Source organism: Danio rerio, chromosome 5, assembly GCF_052040795.2.
Source record: "Danio rerio strain M-AB ecotype USA chromosome 5, GRCz13ab, whole genome shotgun sequence".
Taxonomy (NCBI): Eukaryota; Metazoa; Chordata; class Actinopteri; order Cypriniformes; family Danionidae; genus Danio; species Danio rerio.
The window spans coordinates 40340711-40360905 of record NC_141025.1 but is presented as its reverse complement, the minus strand read 5'-3'; the positions used below and the strand labels follow the sequence as shown (position 1 = coordinate 40360905).

Sequence of the window (20195 nt, the reverse complement as noted above, 5' to 3'; positions counted from 1 at the left end):
ATGTCCACATTGACGTGTCAAGTGTTAGATTAACTGCCCTCTCAAGCTCCTTTTATTTCCCTGTTCCAGGGCAACGCTCATTTACATAAACAGATAATCCCTGATAAAAATTTCCATTAGACAAAGGTGAAATGGATCAATTTTGTCTGCCAAGATAAATCTTACATTTTACACCGACAGGGTCATTACCCAGGCCACATTTCAGAAATAATGTATTTAAAAATCAGCCGATAGCAGCCATTTCCAGGTTTCCAATTACCTTTAAGAAAAGCTTATTCTGTGGACAATAAAGCACATTACGGCACAATATGATACAGTCCATAAAGATCACACTGTTTGATGAGAGGTGAGAGAAAGCTCAGCATATTTAGGGGGAATGTCACAACCCCGCAGACGGCTCTCTGCAGGTGCCAGGCAAATGTTCTATTACCCCAGTCCAAATAGATTAACAGTCCTGTTAAAAAATAAACAGTATTTTTCCTCCATTTTTGTTCCGCCTACACCCCCCTGTCCTTCTCAGCTGATGAAAGGTGGTAGATTGACAGGGGGTTGCAAGGTGATGCCACCAGCGCCGGAGAGAAAGAGAGAATGAAAATCTCATTAGTCTCTCCTTCCACCCCAATTCCCAGACCCCCCTAACTGACCTTGAGACACCCCCACCTACCCGGCCGTCCCTCCCCTCCCCGGCTGAGGTGAATCCCTCGCATTGCCTTGGGTCTTCTCGGAGCTCGGAGCGCCGCTGCTGCTGAGGTCAGACACTGGCGCTGCTGAATTAGTGCCAATCCTGCAAACAAGCCTGGGCGTGGGGCCGTCCTGTGGCGGGAGGCGATCTGGGGCCTTGGAGGGCAGACGGCCCTCCCTCTCCCCTCCATAACAGGGAAAAGCAGCAGGTCCTAGACAATCTACCTCAATCACGGCACCAACAAAATCAGATCTGTGAGGATGTATCAAGAACATGCAAGAGAAGCCTGTAATTTTATTGTCATCAATGCTACATGGAGTTATTGTACACAACTGAAAGGAGAGTCATCATTTATGCCTTGTAATTTGAGAACTGCTAGCCGATGGTGATCCGTATGATAAAGTGTCCCCTAGAATAAAAACAATAATTCAGCCATGGTGTTGGAGGCCAAAATGACTAAATGTATTACTGTGATAAGGGTAAAGCTCTCAAATAAGAAAAAGTATTTCTATTCATTAGAATTGAATGCCAGCAAATGTGGTTGACCCATTCTTTGAGCTACTCTTTAATTTAAGGTATATCAAACTAATGGGCCTACAAACTAATCAATACTTTTAGTTTTAGATTCCCAGTGCTGTTTAATAATGTTTCCGCTGGTTTTTATTGTGTGTAATAATCTATTCAAATATTTTAGGCCATTTGAATAGTCGAGACGTCCTGTGACGGAAGTTAGAAATAAAATGAGTTACCACAGTACCATCTAGTGGATTTAGGTGGTTATAGCCAGTGTACACTAAAAAAACTCCAAACAAGACAAGAGAACGGTGACTTCATTTATTCATTCATTCATTTTCTTTTCGGCTTAGTCCCTTTATCAATCAGGGGTCGTCCCAGTGGAATGAACCGCCAACTTATCTAGCATATGTTTTACGCAGCGGATACCCTTTCAGCTACAACCCATCACTGGGAAGATTTCATACACTTTTAGTTAATTTGTTGTGTTGCTTCTCTCCAGAAAATAGTGTTATATGAATTAAACGGTGTGAAATTATTACATTTATTATGATCCATGTCAAATGTCTGCTATGCTAAAGAGCTCATGGATACAATAGCCTATATTTGGGTAAATGTTTAGCACTTTTAACAGTTTATGTCCTCCATTAATCTATTTTAGAAATCCAAAATGTATAAAGACTGAGTAGCACTTTAGATAATGGATTAGACCTAATGTAAAAACATTAGTCTTTTGCGTGATGTAAAATAGCTATAGGGTGACATCTACAGGAGGAGAAATTATTAAATTCAGCATTCTCTTGGAATTCTGTATTTATTATCAGAACATATTTTAAGCTTCAAAATGTCTATTAAACAAAGAAATCAGCATTTTTTTAAGCAATTTAGTAAAATTATGGTGCCATCTTTGTATAATGTGACTAATAATGTGATTATATTTTTCTTTCAGCTTCACATAGTCCATGGGTCTATCAAAATTAATTTATATTTAAAAACAAAACAAAACAAAACATGCAGACTCAAATGAACTTCATGAAAAATAAAAATTCACCCTTAACAGCTGCTCTTTAAATCCCTGATTATACCATTTTATTTAGGCTCGATAACCAAGAAAACTAGGGCTTTGTAAAGTCAGTTTTATAACAAAGTGCATATTTGGCATTGGGATAAATAAATAATAATATTAAAAACAATAACAACAACAACAATAATAATAATAATAATAATAAAGTAGTAACCAGTGCCAAAAAGCTTAGCATCTCTGCTTGAGTCCCCATAAATAAGGATTTAAAGAACTTCATGCTGACAATAAAAGTGACACAGAAAACAGTCATTAATATCACAAGGCATTAATCTTGTTGGAATGGATGCTAAATGCAGAAGAACAGTTGCATTGTCTGGACTAATCTCTTGCTTATTGTGGAAATTGTTTTCTCTTTCTTTTGGACTCTGGGGAATTATAGTCTTGAGGCCAGATGTACATCTTATTGAAGAGATAATTGTAAGTGGAAAAAAACGAATGACTTTATATTAAAGCTCAATTCCTCCCAATATTGTTATGCAGATGGAACTTTCACTAAGCTGAAATCTCTGAATCATTGCCTCATTTGAACTTCTGTTGAGCGGAAAATCAGGGTAAGCACAGAAAAAGACAATAAATATATGTGGGAACACCCAAATAATAAACTGATTTTAAATGAAAACCTTATAAAATATGTTTAAAAACATTTATTTTTATCAATTATAAAAATTATCATTGCTTACAATAATGTATATATATATATATATATATATATATATATATATATATATATATATATATATATATATATATATATATATATATATATATATATATATATATATATATATACTTTTTTGAATAGTTCAGGTAAAAATTGTTACAGGGTTACATGTCAGACAGTGAATATAATATTAGCCTTATAATAATGCATTGCTTTAATGTGTTTGAGTGGGATCATACAGTGTACAACTGACAGGGATAACATTTTTAATTTCATTAAATTAATTAATGAAATTAAATCATGAAATTATTTCTCTCCAACCACACTCTGAAACTCAGAGGATGTTATAAGCAGCATTAAGTCAGATATATGGGGGAAACAGTTTTTTTTTTAAATGCAATGTTAAATTTCAGGTTGTGTATTTATATAGCTCATTTATTGTGTATGGCCATACACCCAAAGCGCTTCACAATGATGGAGGGGGGGGGGGGGGGGGGGGGGGGGTCTCTCCAAATCACCACCAGTGTGCAGCATCCACTTGGATAATGTGATGGCCGCCACAGGATAACGGTGAACAAAGCGAACAAAATCGTCACTTCCTGATTAACTGGCGCCAAATATTAACAGTAAAAACGGAATTTGCTGCTGTAGGAGAAGCTGGGTCAATCTTTTTTTTTATCTAATAAATGACTTGCACCTTAGAAGGCAATCCTGACACACAGTGAATGCGGCGTGGCATTTGAAGGTGTCAGACGTGGAGCACAGACGCTCTTGATTCTGGAGGTCATAAATAATATAATAACAATAATTCTTAAAAGGTAAGGCGTTTTAGAATGACCAAAACAACATTTAAGATGGTTTACAATGTGCTCAGCCTGCTGGTTTGTCCATTTACACATTTTCATCCTCACATGATCTCTTATCACAAAATCACGACCTTTTTTAATGCGCATACTGAGATTTTTACTGTAAAAGTGTTTTCATCGTAGTTTATGTGCATCTTTTCTTAAATTTATGCGCATCATGACGTTTCCCTCAACCGTTTTTATGGGCATGTGCAAAAAGCGCATAAAAATAGGTGGATGGAAACATAGCTAAATACATAGGTGAATTCAATACTGGTAATATTAAAATTATTAATAAAATCTGTGTTATTTGTCAGTGTTTTTGTACAATCCACAGAAAACGCTGGAGCTCAGACAGAGTGACCATCGGGTTATTGATCACCTCCCTTACTAAGGCCCTTCTCCCCGATCACTTAGCTTAGATGGCCGACCAGCTCTAGGAAGAGTCCTGAAGGTTCCAAACATCTTCCATTTAAGGATGATGGAGGCTACTAGGGCTGTGCGATTTGGGGAAAATATCTAAGTGCGATTTTTTTGACAGATATTGCAATTTAATTTTGAAGTCAAGCTTCAGCTCAATAAATTGTATTGTATCTTCTTACTGCTAAAATGCAGTCAGTGTTAATTTTAAAAAGGGAACTTAAAAGATATTAACTTATATTGGCAAACATCTCCAACATTTTTTTTCTTATTGGAAGACTCTCTGTTTTTGCCTTACCAAACTGTTATGAATGAATATCTACCAAGAAGCAAGTTGTCTTTTGTTGATTGGGTTCATCAACTCCGAGTAGCTCAGTGGTTACAAGACTCACCTTTCACGCCAGAGACCCGGGTTCACCCAGGTGAAGATGAAGACAAAGAAGATGACAGCTAAGATGATGATGAAGACAAGGAAAACGATGACCGAGACCAAGAAGATGACCACTAAGACCTAGAGGAAGACGAAGATGAAAACCAATAAAACGACGAAGGTGAGGATGAAGACAAAGATGATGATTAGGATGACTATGACCATAAAGATGAAGACAAAGAAGACCAAGACAAAGAAAATGAAAACCACGACGTGGACGTCAAAGAAGATGACGATGAAAAAGACGACCAAGACTAAGAGGACGATGGCCAAGACAAAGAAGATGACAACTTAGACTAAAAGACCAAAGAAGATGGTGTCGACAAAGAAGAAAAAGACTAAGAAGAACAAGACGGCAAAGACAAATAAGATGAAGAAGATGATGAAAACAAGACTGTCGGTGACTTTGAAACCAAGATATTCCCATATTACCGACATGCTGTTTTTCTAAATAATAATTAGTCTATTAATGCTTCAGAAGTGGCAAATGTCATCATCCCACTTTTTCGCGCTTTCCTGTTTGTTTGTTTGTTTGTTTGTTTGTTTGTTTGATTGTTTGTTTGTTTTTATTGATTGGGCAGAACAAAAGTGTGCACACTCAACTGGCTAGTAAGACGGAAGTCACACATTTGTTCTGGGTGGACGAAGTTAAACCATATATATTTCATATCACAACCTCTTGCGATTTCCCAGAGATGGGTTGCGGCTGGAAAGGCATGCGCTGCGTAAAAAATGTGCTGGATAAGTTGACGGTTCTTTCCGCTGTGGTGACCCTGGAATAATAAAGGGACTAAGCCGACAAGAAAATGAATGAATGAACCTCTTGCGATTAAGTAATCGAAACATTTAAAATTGCGATTACGATTCGATTTTGATCTGGATGCAGACCTGGAGCAGTGCAATCTGAGCTGCATCCAATGTTTTTAATTGGGCTCACCTAACCCCACCCTTACCCCCTACCCCTCACAGTGATGTCACTAGCTCCATTGAGTGCATTATGTCTGACATTGCATCGCTAAAAAAAAAAAATACATTTTTCATTTATATAACTTCAAAGAATCCAAAAAGAGCCACATATTGATAAATAATGTTATGATAGCTGTTTTACCATTTAGTTTTAATTGAATTTCATATGGTTACAATTATGAAATAGTTTGATGACAAGCAGGAAATGTTGGACCAATGAATGACATCACCACATTGAAAGGATCTATTGCTTCCAACAGCAACCTAGCTTTCCCATAGGGTCTCCTATAGAGGTACTGACCAGGCTCAGCCCAGCTTAGCTTTGGTGAGTAACCGGTGTTGGGCTGCAGCATGATATGGCTGTGGCCATATAAAAAATGTACCTAATTAAAAAATATATATATAAAATGCTTGAGTTTCCATTTTGTCCATATCTGACAGAATGTTAAAGGGATGGTGCACCCAAAAATACTTTTTAAAAATAATAATAACAAAAGATTTTTAAAATGGTAACCATTGACTTTCACCGTGGAAAAAACAAATGCTGTGGAAATCACTATCTATGTTTCCATCCTCCTATTTTTATGTACACTGGAATATCACATGTTTAATATCATATATCTTTATGTTTCATCTTTGTCTTAGGTGCAAGTATTTTATTATATAAGAAAAAATAAAATAAAATAAATAAATAAATATATATATATATATATATATATATATATATATATATATATATATATATATATACGGTGTATATACCGTATATACTGTACATATACAGCATAATTGCTGTAGTTTATCAGGAATTGTTTTATCAGGACTTTGAGTACTTGGATGAAAGACATTAATGAGACATTGGATAAAAACTTTGCTTTATTCTTCAACTTCTATGTAGTATTCCATTTTTTTTTTTTACATCTTTGGACAAAAAGATATATCGGTTTCAACATTTTTCTACGTCTTCATTTGTGTTTAACTGAAGAACAAAGCTTAACCAGGTGAAGGTTGAATAAATTTAAGATAAAGCAACCCAGCATTTATACTGTACATAGTTGAAGGACATTCTAGATGGATTTAGTCTAGTACTGTAGTTATTCTTTTGAGGAAAAGCGTAGCTGGTGACATTTGAAACTGCATGTGGTCTACTTTTTGCTCAAAAACACACAACTGCCTATGCCATTTTGTGTCAAGGCCTCTGCGGTGGCCTGCTTGACATCCCACTGTTCAGGAACTGGCGGTAAACTAGGCCTCGTCTGATGGCTCCAGAGCTCTCTCGAAGTGTCAGTTCCCCAAAATAGTCTTGTGACCAGACTACAGACACCAAACAAACAAAGGCACTCCGATCGTGTAAGTATCAGTCTGAGTGCTTGCGAAGCTTCCCTCCGTCCCCCGTATCGTGCTAATCAGTCTCCAGGGAGTGCGATCGGACACGACACACATCCTATTGGAGCAAAGTGTGGTGTCTCTCCCGCCTGCGAGCTGGACTTCGGTGCGGGTTGCAGTGGAAACGTTGATGTGCACCCTTTGTGTGGACGGCGAGGACAGAGGCACGGCGGCAGCAGATGTCTCGTGGCGGAGATTATAAATAAAAGCGACCAGAGCAGCGGAGCACTGACGGGCCTTAGCGAGGCCGCTGTCAGGGTGGCAATGTCTTTTACTTACTGGATAGTTTCTCAGCAAGACACTTGGCCAACCTCTTCTAACGATGACTGTGTCCTTGTTATTGGACTTGATGCCTACCCTTGGTTGGGGGCCATATCATAGGCACCAGTGGAGAACCGTGTGTGGGGGTTGGCTTGCCACAAGAAACATGGGCTTAAGAGGGCGAATGGTACAGTTACAGAAAAACAAAGGAGTGTGGTTCAGGTGCAGTTGTGTCTCTTCAGACACAGGCAATGTTCATTATAAACGCTTGGGGCACAACAGATGTACAAATCAAATTCTGAACACATCTTTTTCCATATCAACTGGACTGAGGGAAAAAAGTGTTATCAAGGATGCTGTAATTTTGTAGCCTACCGATATTTGAGAGTCATTCTATGTACAGTAATACCTCATAAATCTATGTGAGGACAACTAAAAATCCTTCCACTTTTAACCTCATAATTTGACTATTTTTCAAACACTTAACACTAGTATACTATACTTTAATTAGAACTAATACTTTTCACTCATATGAGCATGTTAATTCCTATAATAAGTATGAGTGATCGGTAGGTGGGTGGGTTTCTGTCTAGAAACAATAACGGTTACGCTCCTAATATACAGGGGATGGACAATGACACTGGTTTTAGACCAAAATAATTCATTAGTATGATGTAGGGCCTCCTTTTGCAGCCAATACAGCATTGGTTTGTCTTGGGGATAACAGATACAAGTTCTGCACAATGGCCAGAGGAATTTTGAGCCATTTATCTTACAGAGTAGTTGCCAGGTCACTATGTGGAGGAACACGTTTCCTGACTCGCTGTTTCAAAACACCCCAAAGTGGCTCAACAATATTTGGAACTGGTGAATGTGCAGGCCATGGGAACTTCATTTTCATATTTATTAAACCACTCTACGTGTGTTGGTGCATTATCGTCCTAGTACATGCTTACATGGCATCGCCTTCAGGATACAATGGTTGACTCATTGAGTGCACAGTCAGGATGGTTCGGTAGTCCTTGGCAGTGATGCACCCATCCATCACAAGTGTTGGGCCATGATATTGCAGCCCAAACTATCACTCATCCACCCTCACGCTTCACTCTGGGCATGCAACAGTCTGAATGTTACGCTTCTTTGGGGCTTCTCCTCACCATGACTCCCCCGTGTATATTGACCCTGTAGAGCTCCCAATGAACAGTTTTGATGGAAACAGGAGAGTTGAGGTGCACATTTAATTCTGCAGTGGGTTGGACAGCTGTGGTTTTATGTTTTTTGGATATTATCCGGGTTAGCACGAAGACAACCAGTCTCCTCTTGTGTTCAAAGTTACTCCTGTTGGATGTGGTTCATTCTTCTTCATGCTGACATTACTCTAGATACTGTGATACAACACAAAGAGTTGCTGTCTTGGTCACAGATACGTCAGCAAGACACGCACTGACAATTTGTTCTCTTTTGAACTCTGATAATGTTGTGTGAATTGCAATTGCAAAACTGTGCTATTACTCTGCTAATTAAACCTTCACACTCTTCTCTTACTGGTGGAATGTGCAATCAATGAATGCCTGTCAAATTTAGCCATGAAACCTTAAACACAAAATTGACCAGTTTCAATTTCATTGTCCAACCCTACACACAGTTTCTGTTAAATAAATTATTTGTCATTATTTCTTAAGGACACAAAAGACATCAGACTATAGAATTCTATTTGCCTTAAAGGGTCTTTGATAAAAGACACTAGAACAAAAAAAAAACTGTAATGGCACTCTTTCGCTGACATAGTGGATTTGCTGCAGTCAGGCAAATTGCCTTGGCAGTGCTGATGACAGCCTGTTGAAGAGTGAAGTGCTGAAAGGTGAATTAGGAGTGCTAATGAAGAACACACTCCTACTTGAGAAGGTAATTATCTTGGGTGTAATAGCTGAGGGAAGATTAAGTGTGATTCTAGCCCCAGAGGAGTATCACACAAGATTACACCTGAGATGTTTATGAAAGAAGAATGTCTTCTTCAAAACGTGCTGACAGCAGCTTGCCAGAAGTTGCCACCTACAGGTCTGAAGACAGTCCATGAAATGAACGCTATGAAAACTGCATGGATGCTAGTCTATTGCAGCTGGTAGTTCCAAACACTTACAGTAAATATATTTACTAAATATAATAAAATAAATCAATATATAAGAAACTGTGTAGCAAACCCATTTCTAGTTGCATATTAGAAATAATAATTAGATATTTTATTACATTTTAATTATATATTATTATTATTATTATTATCATTATAATTGTTATTATTATTGTTATTATTATTATTTATCAAATTAAAATGATAGATGACTGATAAAGTAATCACTTGAGAGCAGGCAGAAGGATTAATGCTTCAGGTTAACGTACATGTGACATCAAGTAATCTCTCGATTAGCCTGTTAGCAGCTAGTAACAGCACAACTTCCTGCTGCTCACACCGGGCTAACATGACTCTGAATATGGGCTATTGAAAACAAAGACACAACCGCGGATTCTTCAATGAAGACCTTTATCTGATCAATAGTAAGTATAAATGTAGGATTAAGCGAACGTTTTAAACCGTTTCTGAAAAAAAAACAACTAACGTTTACGTTAGACGTGCTTAGCATTTAACGTAGACTAACCATATTCCGTACACAACGATGTTCCGTACAGATGACCTTTTAACGTTCATCTCTGAATAAATACTTATGGGTCGTAGGCAAGCTATATATCTGTGTAATCTTTAATTCTCACTCTTTCAGCCCCAACCACAACAGAGACATTCCTACTATATGTTTCCGAGTAAAATCAGTAAGTTTGCTACGTCCACCTAATGCGCTTGAAAACAGAAAGTGGGCAAGCTTAAAGTGCGAGTGTCGCCTGGGAGGGGAGACATTTAAAGCCCGACAATATGCTTTTGCATTTAATTTATGCATCACACGGTATTACAGTCTTTATGAAGTGAATATTATGTTATCACAAATTGTTAAATAAATTATCTTTTGTTGGATAAATGCTTTGAAATGGGGATGTTTAAACATCAATTGTGGGTAAATAACGCATGTCGCAATTCTCCGCCTGAGAGACAGGCTGCAAACACTGTTTGGATCCTCCTTTTGCAGTAATGATGTTTATATTCATAAAAGGTCAGTCAAGTTAGCTTCAATGTGCATGAATTTAATGTTTTAATATTTTAAATTGTCATGCTGTAATAAAATAAACATGATATAAAAAGTAAATGATTTTGAAGCTATTTCATTTAAAACTTTCATAAAAGAGTTATTTAATATATCATTAACTTCAAGTTAAACACAATAATAGTATATTCTGACATAAGATTTTAATAAGACTTCAAACAATGCCCATTTTTGCCAGTAAATTAAAGTTATGCGCCCTGTACGGAACACTATTTTAGTCGTGTACGGAACACCGTTAATACCTATCATCTTCCGTACACATGCGAAGGCGGTACTTATCCCATCTTTTCTCAAAAAATACTGGTCCAAAAGACATCAATCAAGATTTGGATTGTGCAATAGGTATTCCCCCAGAGAATGAACACACAAGCATGCTTATCTGGCTTTCAATGACGGAGGAGTGGTCGTTTGAGTGCGCTGAATAGCGAAAAGTGTACGGAACATGGTTAGTCTACGTTAGCTGTTATCAATTTTAGATACATCGCAGTGACAGCGATTTTCTTGTGATAAAGGCTATCGGGCAAGTTATTAGGTTATTGCTTTCATTTCAGTAAAGAGTTTGGGAACGTTTATTTTTAGTAACGTTAGGTTAATACGTTGTGTGTTTTCGTATTTTGCCTAAAGGTTTAGTGTAAATTGTTGTACAGTGTCTGGACGTCGGTTTATGTTATTGTATTACGTTACCTTATTTTTTTTGTTTTAAATAAGGCGAAATTTATATTAATGTATGATGTTTTGTGTTTTTTTCCATAATAAACTAACTTAACCGTTTAGCCAGTAACACTATAACCTTAATCAGTTAACGTTACGTTAATCAGAGCAAGACATACACCTAACCTTACCATTGGTTTTTATGCTGTAAGTTAATTAGAAATAACTAACTTGGGAGGCTCTTTGTTCAAATGTACTTTTTAGTCAGTTTTCTAAAGGTATTACACAGTGTTATTTTAGTAATAGTAATAGGTTTTTATTTAATATTATTAATTTTTTTTAATTAATACTACGAATTTGGTTACATTTTTATACTTTCACTGTTTTGTGGTTGTTTGTCGTAATTTTTCATTTTTTTTTTAAGATTTAAATTGAACCTTTTTTATTTTAGTTTTACTTTTGGTAATTTACATCTCTGAAAAAATAAGCACTTTAGTTATTATTGGTTCTTTTGCTATTAATAGGTACAAATGTACGTTTGAAGTTTTAAAGCTCTTTAGTGTATTATTTTCTAAACTACTGCAAACTATAGAGGACGAAACCTGCGAAAACAATAAATAAATAAATAAAAACGTGAATAAATGCGTAAACAAATCAATAAATCCCTGCATATATGAAACAATAAATAAACAAATATATAAAATAAATTAGTAAATAAATCCATTAACCCCTGCATAAATAAAACAATAAATAAATAAATACACAAATAAACAAAATAAATTGTTAAATAAATCCATTAATCCCTGCATAAATAGAACAATAAATAAATAAACATGCAAATAAATCAGTAAATAAATCCATTAATCCCTGCATAAATAAAACTATAAATAAATAAAAACAAAAATAAATGAGTATATAAATTCATAAATCCCTGCATGAATAAAACAAATAAACAAATGTGCAGATAAATAAACAAAGAAATATAAAAACCCTTGCATGAATAAATACATTTAATTAATAGACAGCTTCCCGTTAGCATGTTGAGCTGAGGAAAAGTAAATGCGTAATAACGTTCAAAAATGAATAAATATTTGAAATAGGGCAGAAAAATACATTTTCAGTTTAGCGTTTTCTTATTACCACTACATTCGTGTACTTTATTTAATCATTTATCTGCCCGCACTATTAATTATTTTTATGTTTATTCATGCAGGAATTTGCACAAAAGAAAACAGTCAGGACTATCTTATGTACTAAACGATAATTATGAAATCATTCATGCATAAACTCTGTGTGTCTACAGGTCTCTGGGTGTGAGACTGGGTGACGTTATCATCATGCCGTCAGCGAAGGTGCTGAAAAACACCCAATACATTGAGCTGGGCAGTTATCAGTATTGGCCCGTTCTAGTGCCAAGAGGAATCCGCTTGTACACTTATGAGCAGGTGCCGGCATTCCTGCGCGAAAACCCTTATATTACTGATGGCTACAGAGCCTATCTGACCTCTAGACTGTGCATTAAAAGGTAAGCACAGATCCTACCCTTAACCACCTTCAAATGGATAACAAATATTTTGGCATAATGTCATTCGATGTAGATTCATTGCCGAGCTTAACAGAAAATTGAGAATAACTGAATTATATCTATCGTGAAAAATGTTTGCTTAAACACCGGATATAATATTTTCTTCTTCTTCTTTTTTTAGCATTTTCATTCTTTCCAATGAGACAGTAAATATCTGGAGTCATCTGTTAGGGTTCTTCCTGTTCTTCACGCTGGGAGTTTATGACTTGTTAGCGGTGCTGCCTATGTTAGGAGCATCCAGAGAGGACTATGTCATCTACTCCATAGGCCTCTTCTGCTTCCAGGTATATCTTTGCTTTTCTCATACCCTCACAGTGTGTGGTTCACGTTTAGGTAGAAAATTTGAGCAGTTAAGTGGCAGAAGCACATAAACTTTGTAGTTAATAAAGTAGTTAAATGTTGGTAAAGATTTTGGCACACCAAACAAATAATCTCTTACCATGTTTGCTTGCTTGGATCAGCTCCATCTGTTAAAAAAAAAAAAAAAAAAAAAAAAAGATTTTAGATCAACACACTTAATCAAAAGTCTCCATATGATCCTTGGACTGTTGAAGGCCTTAGAAAGCAGGCTTTCCACATCAGCTGTTGCCAGGGATTAGAGTTGAAACTTATGATTTTATCACCTAAACTCAGGCCCATCTAATTCTAGATCTGTTATCGGCTGCTCTCGTGCCATCGGTAATAGACAAAAATGGCAGCTTCCCTCCTTGGCAGCCATTCTCTAAAGCATCAGGATTAGGCAAAGTGCCTTTACCACCACGCTTGCTTATTCTCTCATAAAGACATAATTATAGCATCTTTGTTTGGCTGCATACGTTTGTCATGTGAGCTTTGGTACTGTATAGTGAAAACTCTGCTTATGTGAATCTGTGCATATGATTTTGTTGTATTTGGCTTAACTGTAGTTGGGTGGCTCACTAATATATTAGATTGCTCTAATACATACAGTAGATTATATAAAATAGATTGCTTGAAAACATAAAAGACACTTTGGATAAAGGTTGTGTGGTCAGTTCAGTGTTCTTAAACCTAAAGAAGGCCTTTGACACTGTTAATCATAGTATTTTACAAAAAAAATGAAGTAGGTTTAAAATGTCAGCGGAAGCCTTACAGTGCTTTTGGGTCTCATTTGGGCAGGAGCAATATATGAGGATTAAGGTGTTGAAGTCATCTCATCCATGTGTCTTAACAATATGGGAGTACCTCAGGTGTGTGTACTTGGCCTACTGTTGAACACGCAACAATGTACATAAACAACCTTCAAGATTGCAGTTCAGGGGTTCTCCCTGTTCATACTGGGAGAACAGTTAATAGTTCAGATATAAACACTGATGTTTATGCTCAAGATTAAAATCACAGTTTAAAGGAACTTGATGCTGTGTTGTAGCATTTACATTGTGTAACCAATGGATGGCGACGAACAACCATCAAAATTAAGTCACTGAATAGGTTTTCAAAAATGATCCACCTATAATGAAATGTGCAAGTTTTATGTGTGAATTGTTGAATCATTAATTAAAAATAAATATACGTTGTACAAGATTTTAGATTTATATATTTAGCATTATCAGCAACCGTAGCAAAGATCATATTTCAGATTGAATATTTTTCTCTTTTCAGCTGGCTTTTTCTTGATTTTAATTTTTATTTAAATTACAAGTTCTTAGTTCTATTTTTTAAAACCAATGGTTTTTGCAGTAATATTTTTGTATGAATGAAAAGCAAAAGACATTTGTCTCCTCCCTTTTTTGCTGATCCAAAAAATTGTACGATCCAGGACTCAAAAACTGTAGTGTGATCCAAACCATGAGATTAGTGATCCATTACACCACTACCAGGTATATTCAGATGACACAGATATCGGTGTGTCTGCTAAAACACCTAGCCTGGCAGGTGAGAAACTGACTTGGGCATTAAAGCATATTTCAAGATGAGTTGAATTGTATCATTTAACTAAATGTTGAGAAAACAGTTTCTGTGTGCTTCTCCATACAAAATAGCCATGAAAGGAGTAAATTAGAGGTGCAGTTTAAGAATAAAGTTATTGGTATAGTAAACAAATTCAGGATATCTTGGCATAATTCTAGTCAAGAATTTAAAATTTGAAAGGTTAAAAGTAATTTCAAGAAAGTCAAACCAAGTCTCAATTGGTTTAATTTTGATCAGATTTTTATCATAGTAAACTTCCAATTTTTGTAAAAATGTTTGAATAATCATGTAACATTGCTGTTTTCTGAGCAGTAGGCGTCAGACCTCATAGGTGAACACACAAACAACTATTAATGGTCTTGTTCCAAAGTGTAAGACCTCGTTTGGTCATTCTGTCTTCTCTGTGAAATGAACAAAACTGGGATGCTTGAACTGCTAGCCTAGAATTGGAAAAAATTGTAAATGTTTTCTGTTTGGATAGTTAAAAAATGGTTAAAAAAAAACAAAATAGCAGTGTTTACATGAATAGTATATTGTTAGTTTATTGATCATACCACCTTTTCCTTATAGCTTTTGTATGTGATGAATTATGATTGTGTAATTTTTTTTGTAGTTTTTAGTTATTTATTTATTAAAACAACAATAATCCCTTGGACTGGTAATAAAAGTCTGCTATAACATTTAAACAAATACATGTGGCTTGTAAAAAATAAATAAAACGAGTAACCTGATCGAAGTTTTTACCTCCAACATACACAGAATTGATCACATCTGTAGCTTATTTGATGTAAATGCAGCTGAACTAAAATAATGTCAATTTACAAAATAATCTGTATCTTAGCACTTCACATCTTCTGCTCAGGTGTGCATGCTGTGCTCAGTGGGCTTTCACCTGTTCTGCTGCCATCGCTCGGAGAAAACCAGCCGCCGCTGGATGGCACTGGATTATGCCGGGATCTCCATTGGAATCATAGGCTGTTATGTTCCAGGAGTGTTCTACGCTTTCTACTGCAATAATGTACGTGCAAGAGATACCTGCTTCAGTCACTTATTATCTCATCCATCACACATTTAGAACAAAAGTTGCTAGAGATTTAATTGATTTAAGAATTTTTCTGCACACCTCAGTCTTCCAATTTACATACCAGATTTTGGAATAATTAATTATTCCAATAGATTCCAATAATTATTTATTCTGTGCGTGCTCTCTGAGGTAAACAAACAGTACATCAGCTTATGCGTGATTTTGTGGCCGCAAATACATCATTACATGAAGACAGAAATTAAATTTTTTGGGTGAATTATACCTTATAAATACAGTATGTGACACTTTATAAAACAAAGTGAAGACTTGTGTGACCGCCTTTATGCTTCTCTCCTGACCTTGAAATTAAAATTGGCATATAAAAGCTGAATTAAGATTGTGTGTAGGGTCAAATCGAGATCGCAATATTTTTTGATTAATCATACAACCCTAGTATGCTCCCATTACTTGGATGGACTGGCACACACCCCACAAATGTGCAAGGATATCACATGTATGCCGGAAAAATTTTGGATATATGATCCAGGGCTGCACAATATTAAAAAAAAAAAATTGTGATAATAGTATATGCGATATCCATGTTGCAGAGAAGTGCATAGGTTGTCTAATCAAATCTGACCAATCAGATGGGGCCTTTACAATCTTCTGCTGTTAGGTGAACCTCGAGCTGAAAATAAATAATGCTTGGAGACAAAGGAAAATTGACCACAGAAAATAAGAATCCAATTTTCTGCTGAGATTTTTAGTCATTCATGGAATAAAAACGTTTTTTGTTTGTTTGTTTGTTTAGGTTTAATTAGCTCAGAAAAAAATATTTATTCCATGTTTATTTTAGTGTGATCTTTACATAATTAAAAAAAAAGTTATTTTTAAATTACGGATAAAATACCATTTTTTTTTAAGTTAGATATATTGTAAGAAATATTTTTAGCGCAACACTCAGCAACAATATTGTTACGGAGACCCGTAGGGGACGTGATGGTGGGGAAAAAAAAACTTGATGGGAGAAAAAAAACTGGGTGGGAGAAAAAAAAATTAATAGAAATTTTTGTTTATGTTTTAAGTTTTTGCGTTTCCTTGCAAAGGTTGCATTATCTCGCAAAGATGTTTTGCGTTCCATCGCAAAACTGTTTTTCCACACACTTCCCGTTCACTCATACATGTCTGCCCTTTCGTTTTTGACTGTATTCTCCCGTATTTTACCATTCTATTCCACTATCATCATATCGTTAATTATTTTCTCATATTTTTAATATTTTTCATATTTTTAATATTGAAAGTAGCGGAAATTAATATAAAAATGTCTGCATTCACTTTTCCTTTAAGCTGTGCGTCGATCATTGCCATTCATATGCATCCTCTGAATCAGCGAATGCATGTATAAGCGCTGACTGACATCGGACGCGCATATGATAAACTGAAAAACTGATCCCAGATCAGCTTCTGAACACTCCATTTATTTGAAGTGACACCTCTGTTATCAGAGCAGCAAATGAATCTCATGTTTTGTTTGATAATAGAGTTGTCACTTTAAGAATGCACAGATCTATAATGAAAGCACTCCATAACTTTAACTGTTTGTGCTCATTTAAGATAAAATTAGTTGTTCAAAATAAAACACGCAGGACGGACATGTTTACATATTATTACGTGTATTTGTCTGTTTAAACACACACCTGAATCCCAAAGTGTCCTGCTCTTTAGCTCCTCTTTAAATGTTCTTTTTATAGAAGTTGATCTAGGATCAGTTTATCATACGGAGCGCGTCTGTCAGTCAGCGCTTGTACATGCATTCGCTAATTCAGAGGTTGCATATAAAGAGTGATCGACAGGGGGGTTAACATGTATGAAGTGAACAGGAAGTGTTTGTGGAAAAACGGTTTTGCGATGAAACGCAAGCCATCTTTGCGAGATCATGCAAACTTTGCGAGGGAACGCAAAGACTTAAAAATAAGTTTTCCATTCACAGTTTTTTTTTCTCCCAGTTTTTTTTTCTTTTACCAAATTTTTCCCCCACCATCATGTCTCTGTATATTGTTGATATAATCCGCTATTAACACCAAAGTATACAACAAAGCAGCACAAGTATTGTTAATAGTACCATTTGACTTGAAGATTATCCATTGTCCAGTACTGACCCAATTAAATACCTTCACACAAAAACAGGTTCTCAGTACATAATTAGTAAAAAATGCTGAGATGAGATGCATAAAACATTTAGTCCTACACATGAGAGCAGTTTAAAAAAAAAAGCTGAAAAACTGTTTTCGTATTACACCTTATGAACAACATCCAATAAGCAAAATAATTGACTCTGGGTCATTGAATTATTAGTAAACTAAAGCATACCCAAGGTGGTGATTAGCCGACAACTGGCTCTTTTCCCAGATCTTCAAGGACACCTTTCCTGATCAGCAGGTTCAATATGGTTAGTTTAGGGCTTCAGGGATATGGACGGGTAATGTCTCAATAAGGCAGCTTTCATTTTTGATTTTAATAAATAGCATAAATGTTATGGCGTACAGTGAATGCAAATAAGTAGCATTACATTTTTTTTTAAAGGATTGTTTCTTATTAGACTGTAATTGAGTTACTACAGTATCTATTATGTATTTACTGATGGAAAAGTCATTGTGTTTCAGCCATTGTGCATTTATTGTGGTCCGTGTGAATGAGAGCATCATTAATATATAAAGGTATATTTTACTTTGGGCACAGTAATGAATCCTGAACTAAACCCTTCTGGCTCATTGGAGGTACAGGTGTGGGTGATGCTGAGGATACACTTCCTACAACTTAATAAGTGAGGTAATAAATGTTTATAGGTAGAGTTGAAGCCAAGTAGGACATAGGGTTTCATAAGAATGACGCGGAGAGGCTCTTCACTGTGTGCGATAGACGATTATGGCCAATGTGGACAGGGGTAGATTAATTAGGTGGCTTGAGGTGCATCGTCCCTCAGTGGTCTCTAGCAGCAGATGGTTGGCCTGCTTTTGTTGTGGGCATATGTTACCTGTGCAACAGATACTGAGCAAGAGTTCATTTATTCCCTGGGAAAACAGTCTGGTGTGTGTGCATTGTGAATGCCACACGGAGAGACTGTGCATGTAGTATAGAGATTTACGAGGTTTTAACTTTCTAAATTAAACATTTATTCCTATAAGATGGATTTTTGTGATTGGAAGATATCAGTCACTCAGATAAAACACTTCTCCCATCATTTACTCATGCTCATGTCGTTTTAAACCTTTATTAATTCATGTCTTCCGGAAAAAGAAAATATTTTAAACAACCTAAGGAGATTCTTAACAATATTAGAGTCTTCTGACATTTATTGTGTTTAAAAAACATTTTATATTTTTAAAATGATCTATAACACTGGATGTGAAGGCGTTTTGGAATGGAATGAAGGATATTTTTTCAGGTTTAATAGATAAAAATAGCCACAAGATCTTCATTATAACTAATTGTGATTTGCATTTGTTTGAAGTGAACATTTGTTTACACGTCGTCTTTGAGTTGTTGAATCTTTCATTAAAATTCATTTGATTTTGTAGAATTTTTGTTAGAATTTGCAATAAAACATTCTTAAAAATAAAAAGTTCAGATTATTTTTAGTTGACTTAGTTGTGCAATAACTATAATCTCTATTTTAACCCTTTCATGCATGGTGTCCACATTTGTGGACAGTTTAATTTGACTTAAATTAAGGCTCATTAGTCGAGGTAGTTTTCTCCAAACCACTTGAGGGCAGTGTGAGTAGACTGTCAGCAGTATTGTCACAGTGGCCACTCTCTCGCATTCCAGTTATTCTTTGGTTGATGACATCGTTAATCCAAGATGGCTCAGTAATGGCCATATGTAAAAAAATAAAATAAAATAAAAATGGCCATGTTAAATGCTGTGAAAAACGTTTATTCAAGAAGGTCAATTGAGGTAAAATAATATCAGTATGTACAGTAAAGTATGATGAATGTGTTTGTAATTTCTAAAATAAAATTTTGGGTGAAATGTAGTTTTTTTTCAACAAAAACTAACTGTCCACATATGTGGACATCATGCAACAGAGGAGCCAGATTGCATAAAAGTTTTTTTTTCCTATAACCTGCTAGTAAATTTATTCGATTTTTTTTTTCAAAGATGCTATAAATTGTCTTATATTGTAATAAAGTAGACATTTAACAAATATATCAACATAGTCTTTTAAAAGGACATATTACAGCATTTTACACATTCATATGGAAAAAATTAAGCATATTGCCTTCTAAACAGAGAAAGAATAGATCAAGAAGTCAGTACAGAATAATTGAGAATATTCCAGAGGACAGTGGCAGTGACAGCAGTGATGAGTATGTGCCAGAAAATAGCATACCCATACTGCAAACGTTTTTGCATCAAAATAACTACTGTTATTATTGTTCCTTCAATATGTTTTATTGTTAATATATTGTACTATTATTGTTTTTAATAAATGAGCTGATATGAATAGAATAACAGGCCATTAAAAAAACACAATATTCCATATTAT

The 20195-nt window shown here is 35.5% G+C and overlaps 1 protein-coding gene across 25 annotated transcripts in view; it reads left to right on the top strand.

Annotated features, from left to right (window-relative positions):
* paqr3a (progestin and adipoQ receptor family member IIIa) overlaps positions 1-20195 on the top strand; it is a 238227-nt gene that overhangs the window by 210922 nt on the left and 7110 nt on the right. For 19 of the 25 annotated variants that reach the window (XM_087251519.1, XM_087251506.1, XM_087251504.1 and 16 more), the window contains 3 exons: positions 12412-12633; positions 12815-12977; positions 15485-15640. In XM_087251519.1, coding sequence (XP_087107645.1) covers positions 12446-12633; positions 12815-12977; positions 15485-15640 — 507 coding nt within the window. In that variant the 5' untranslated portion in view covers positions 12412-12445. 25 annotated transcript variants of the gene reach the window in all.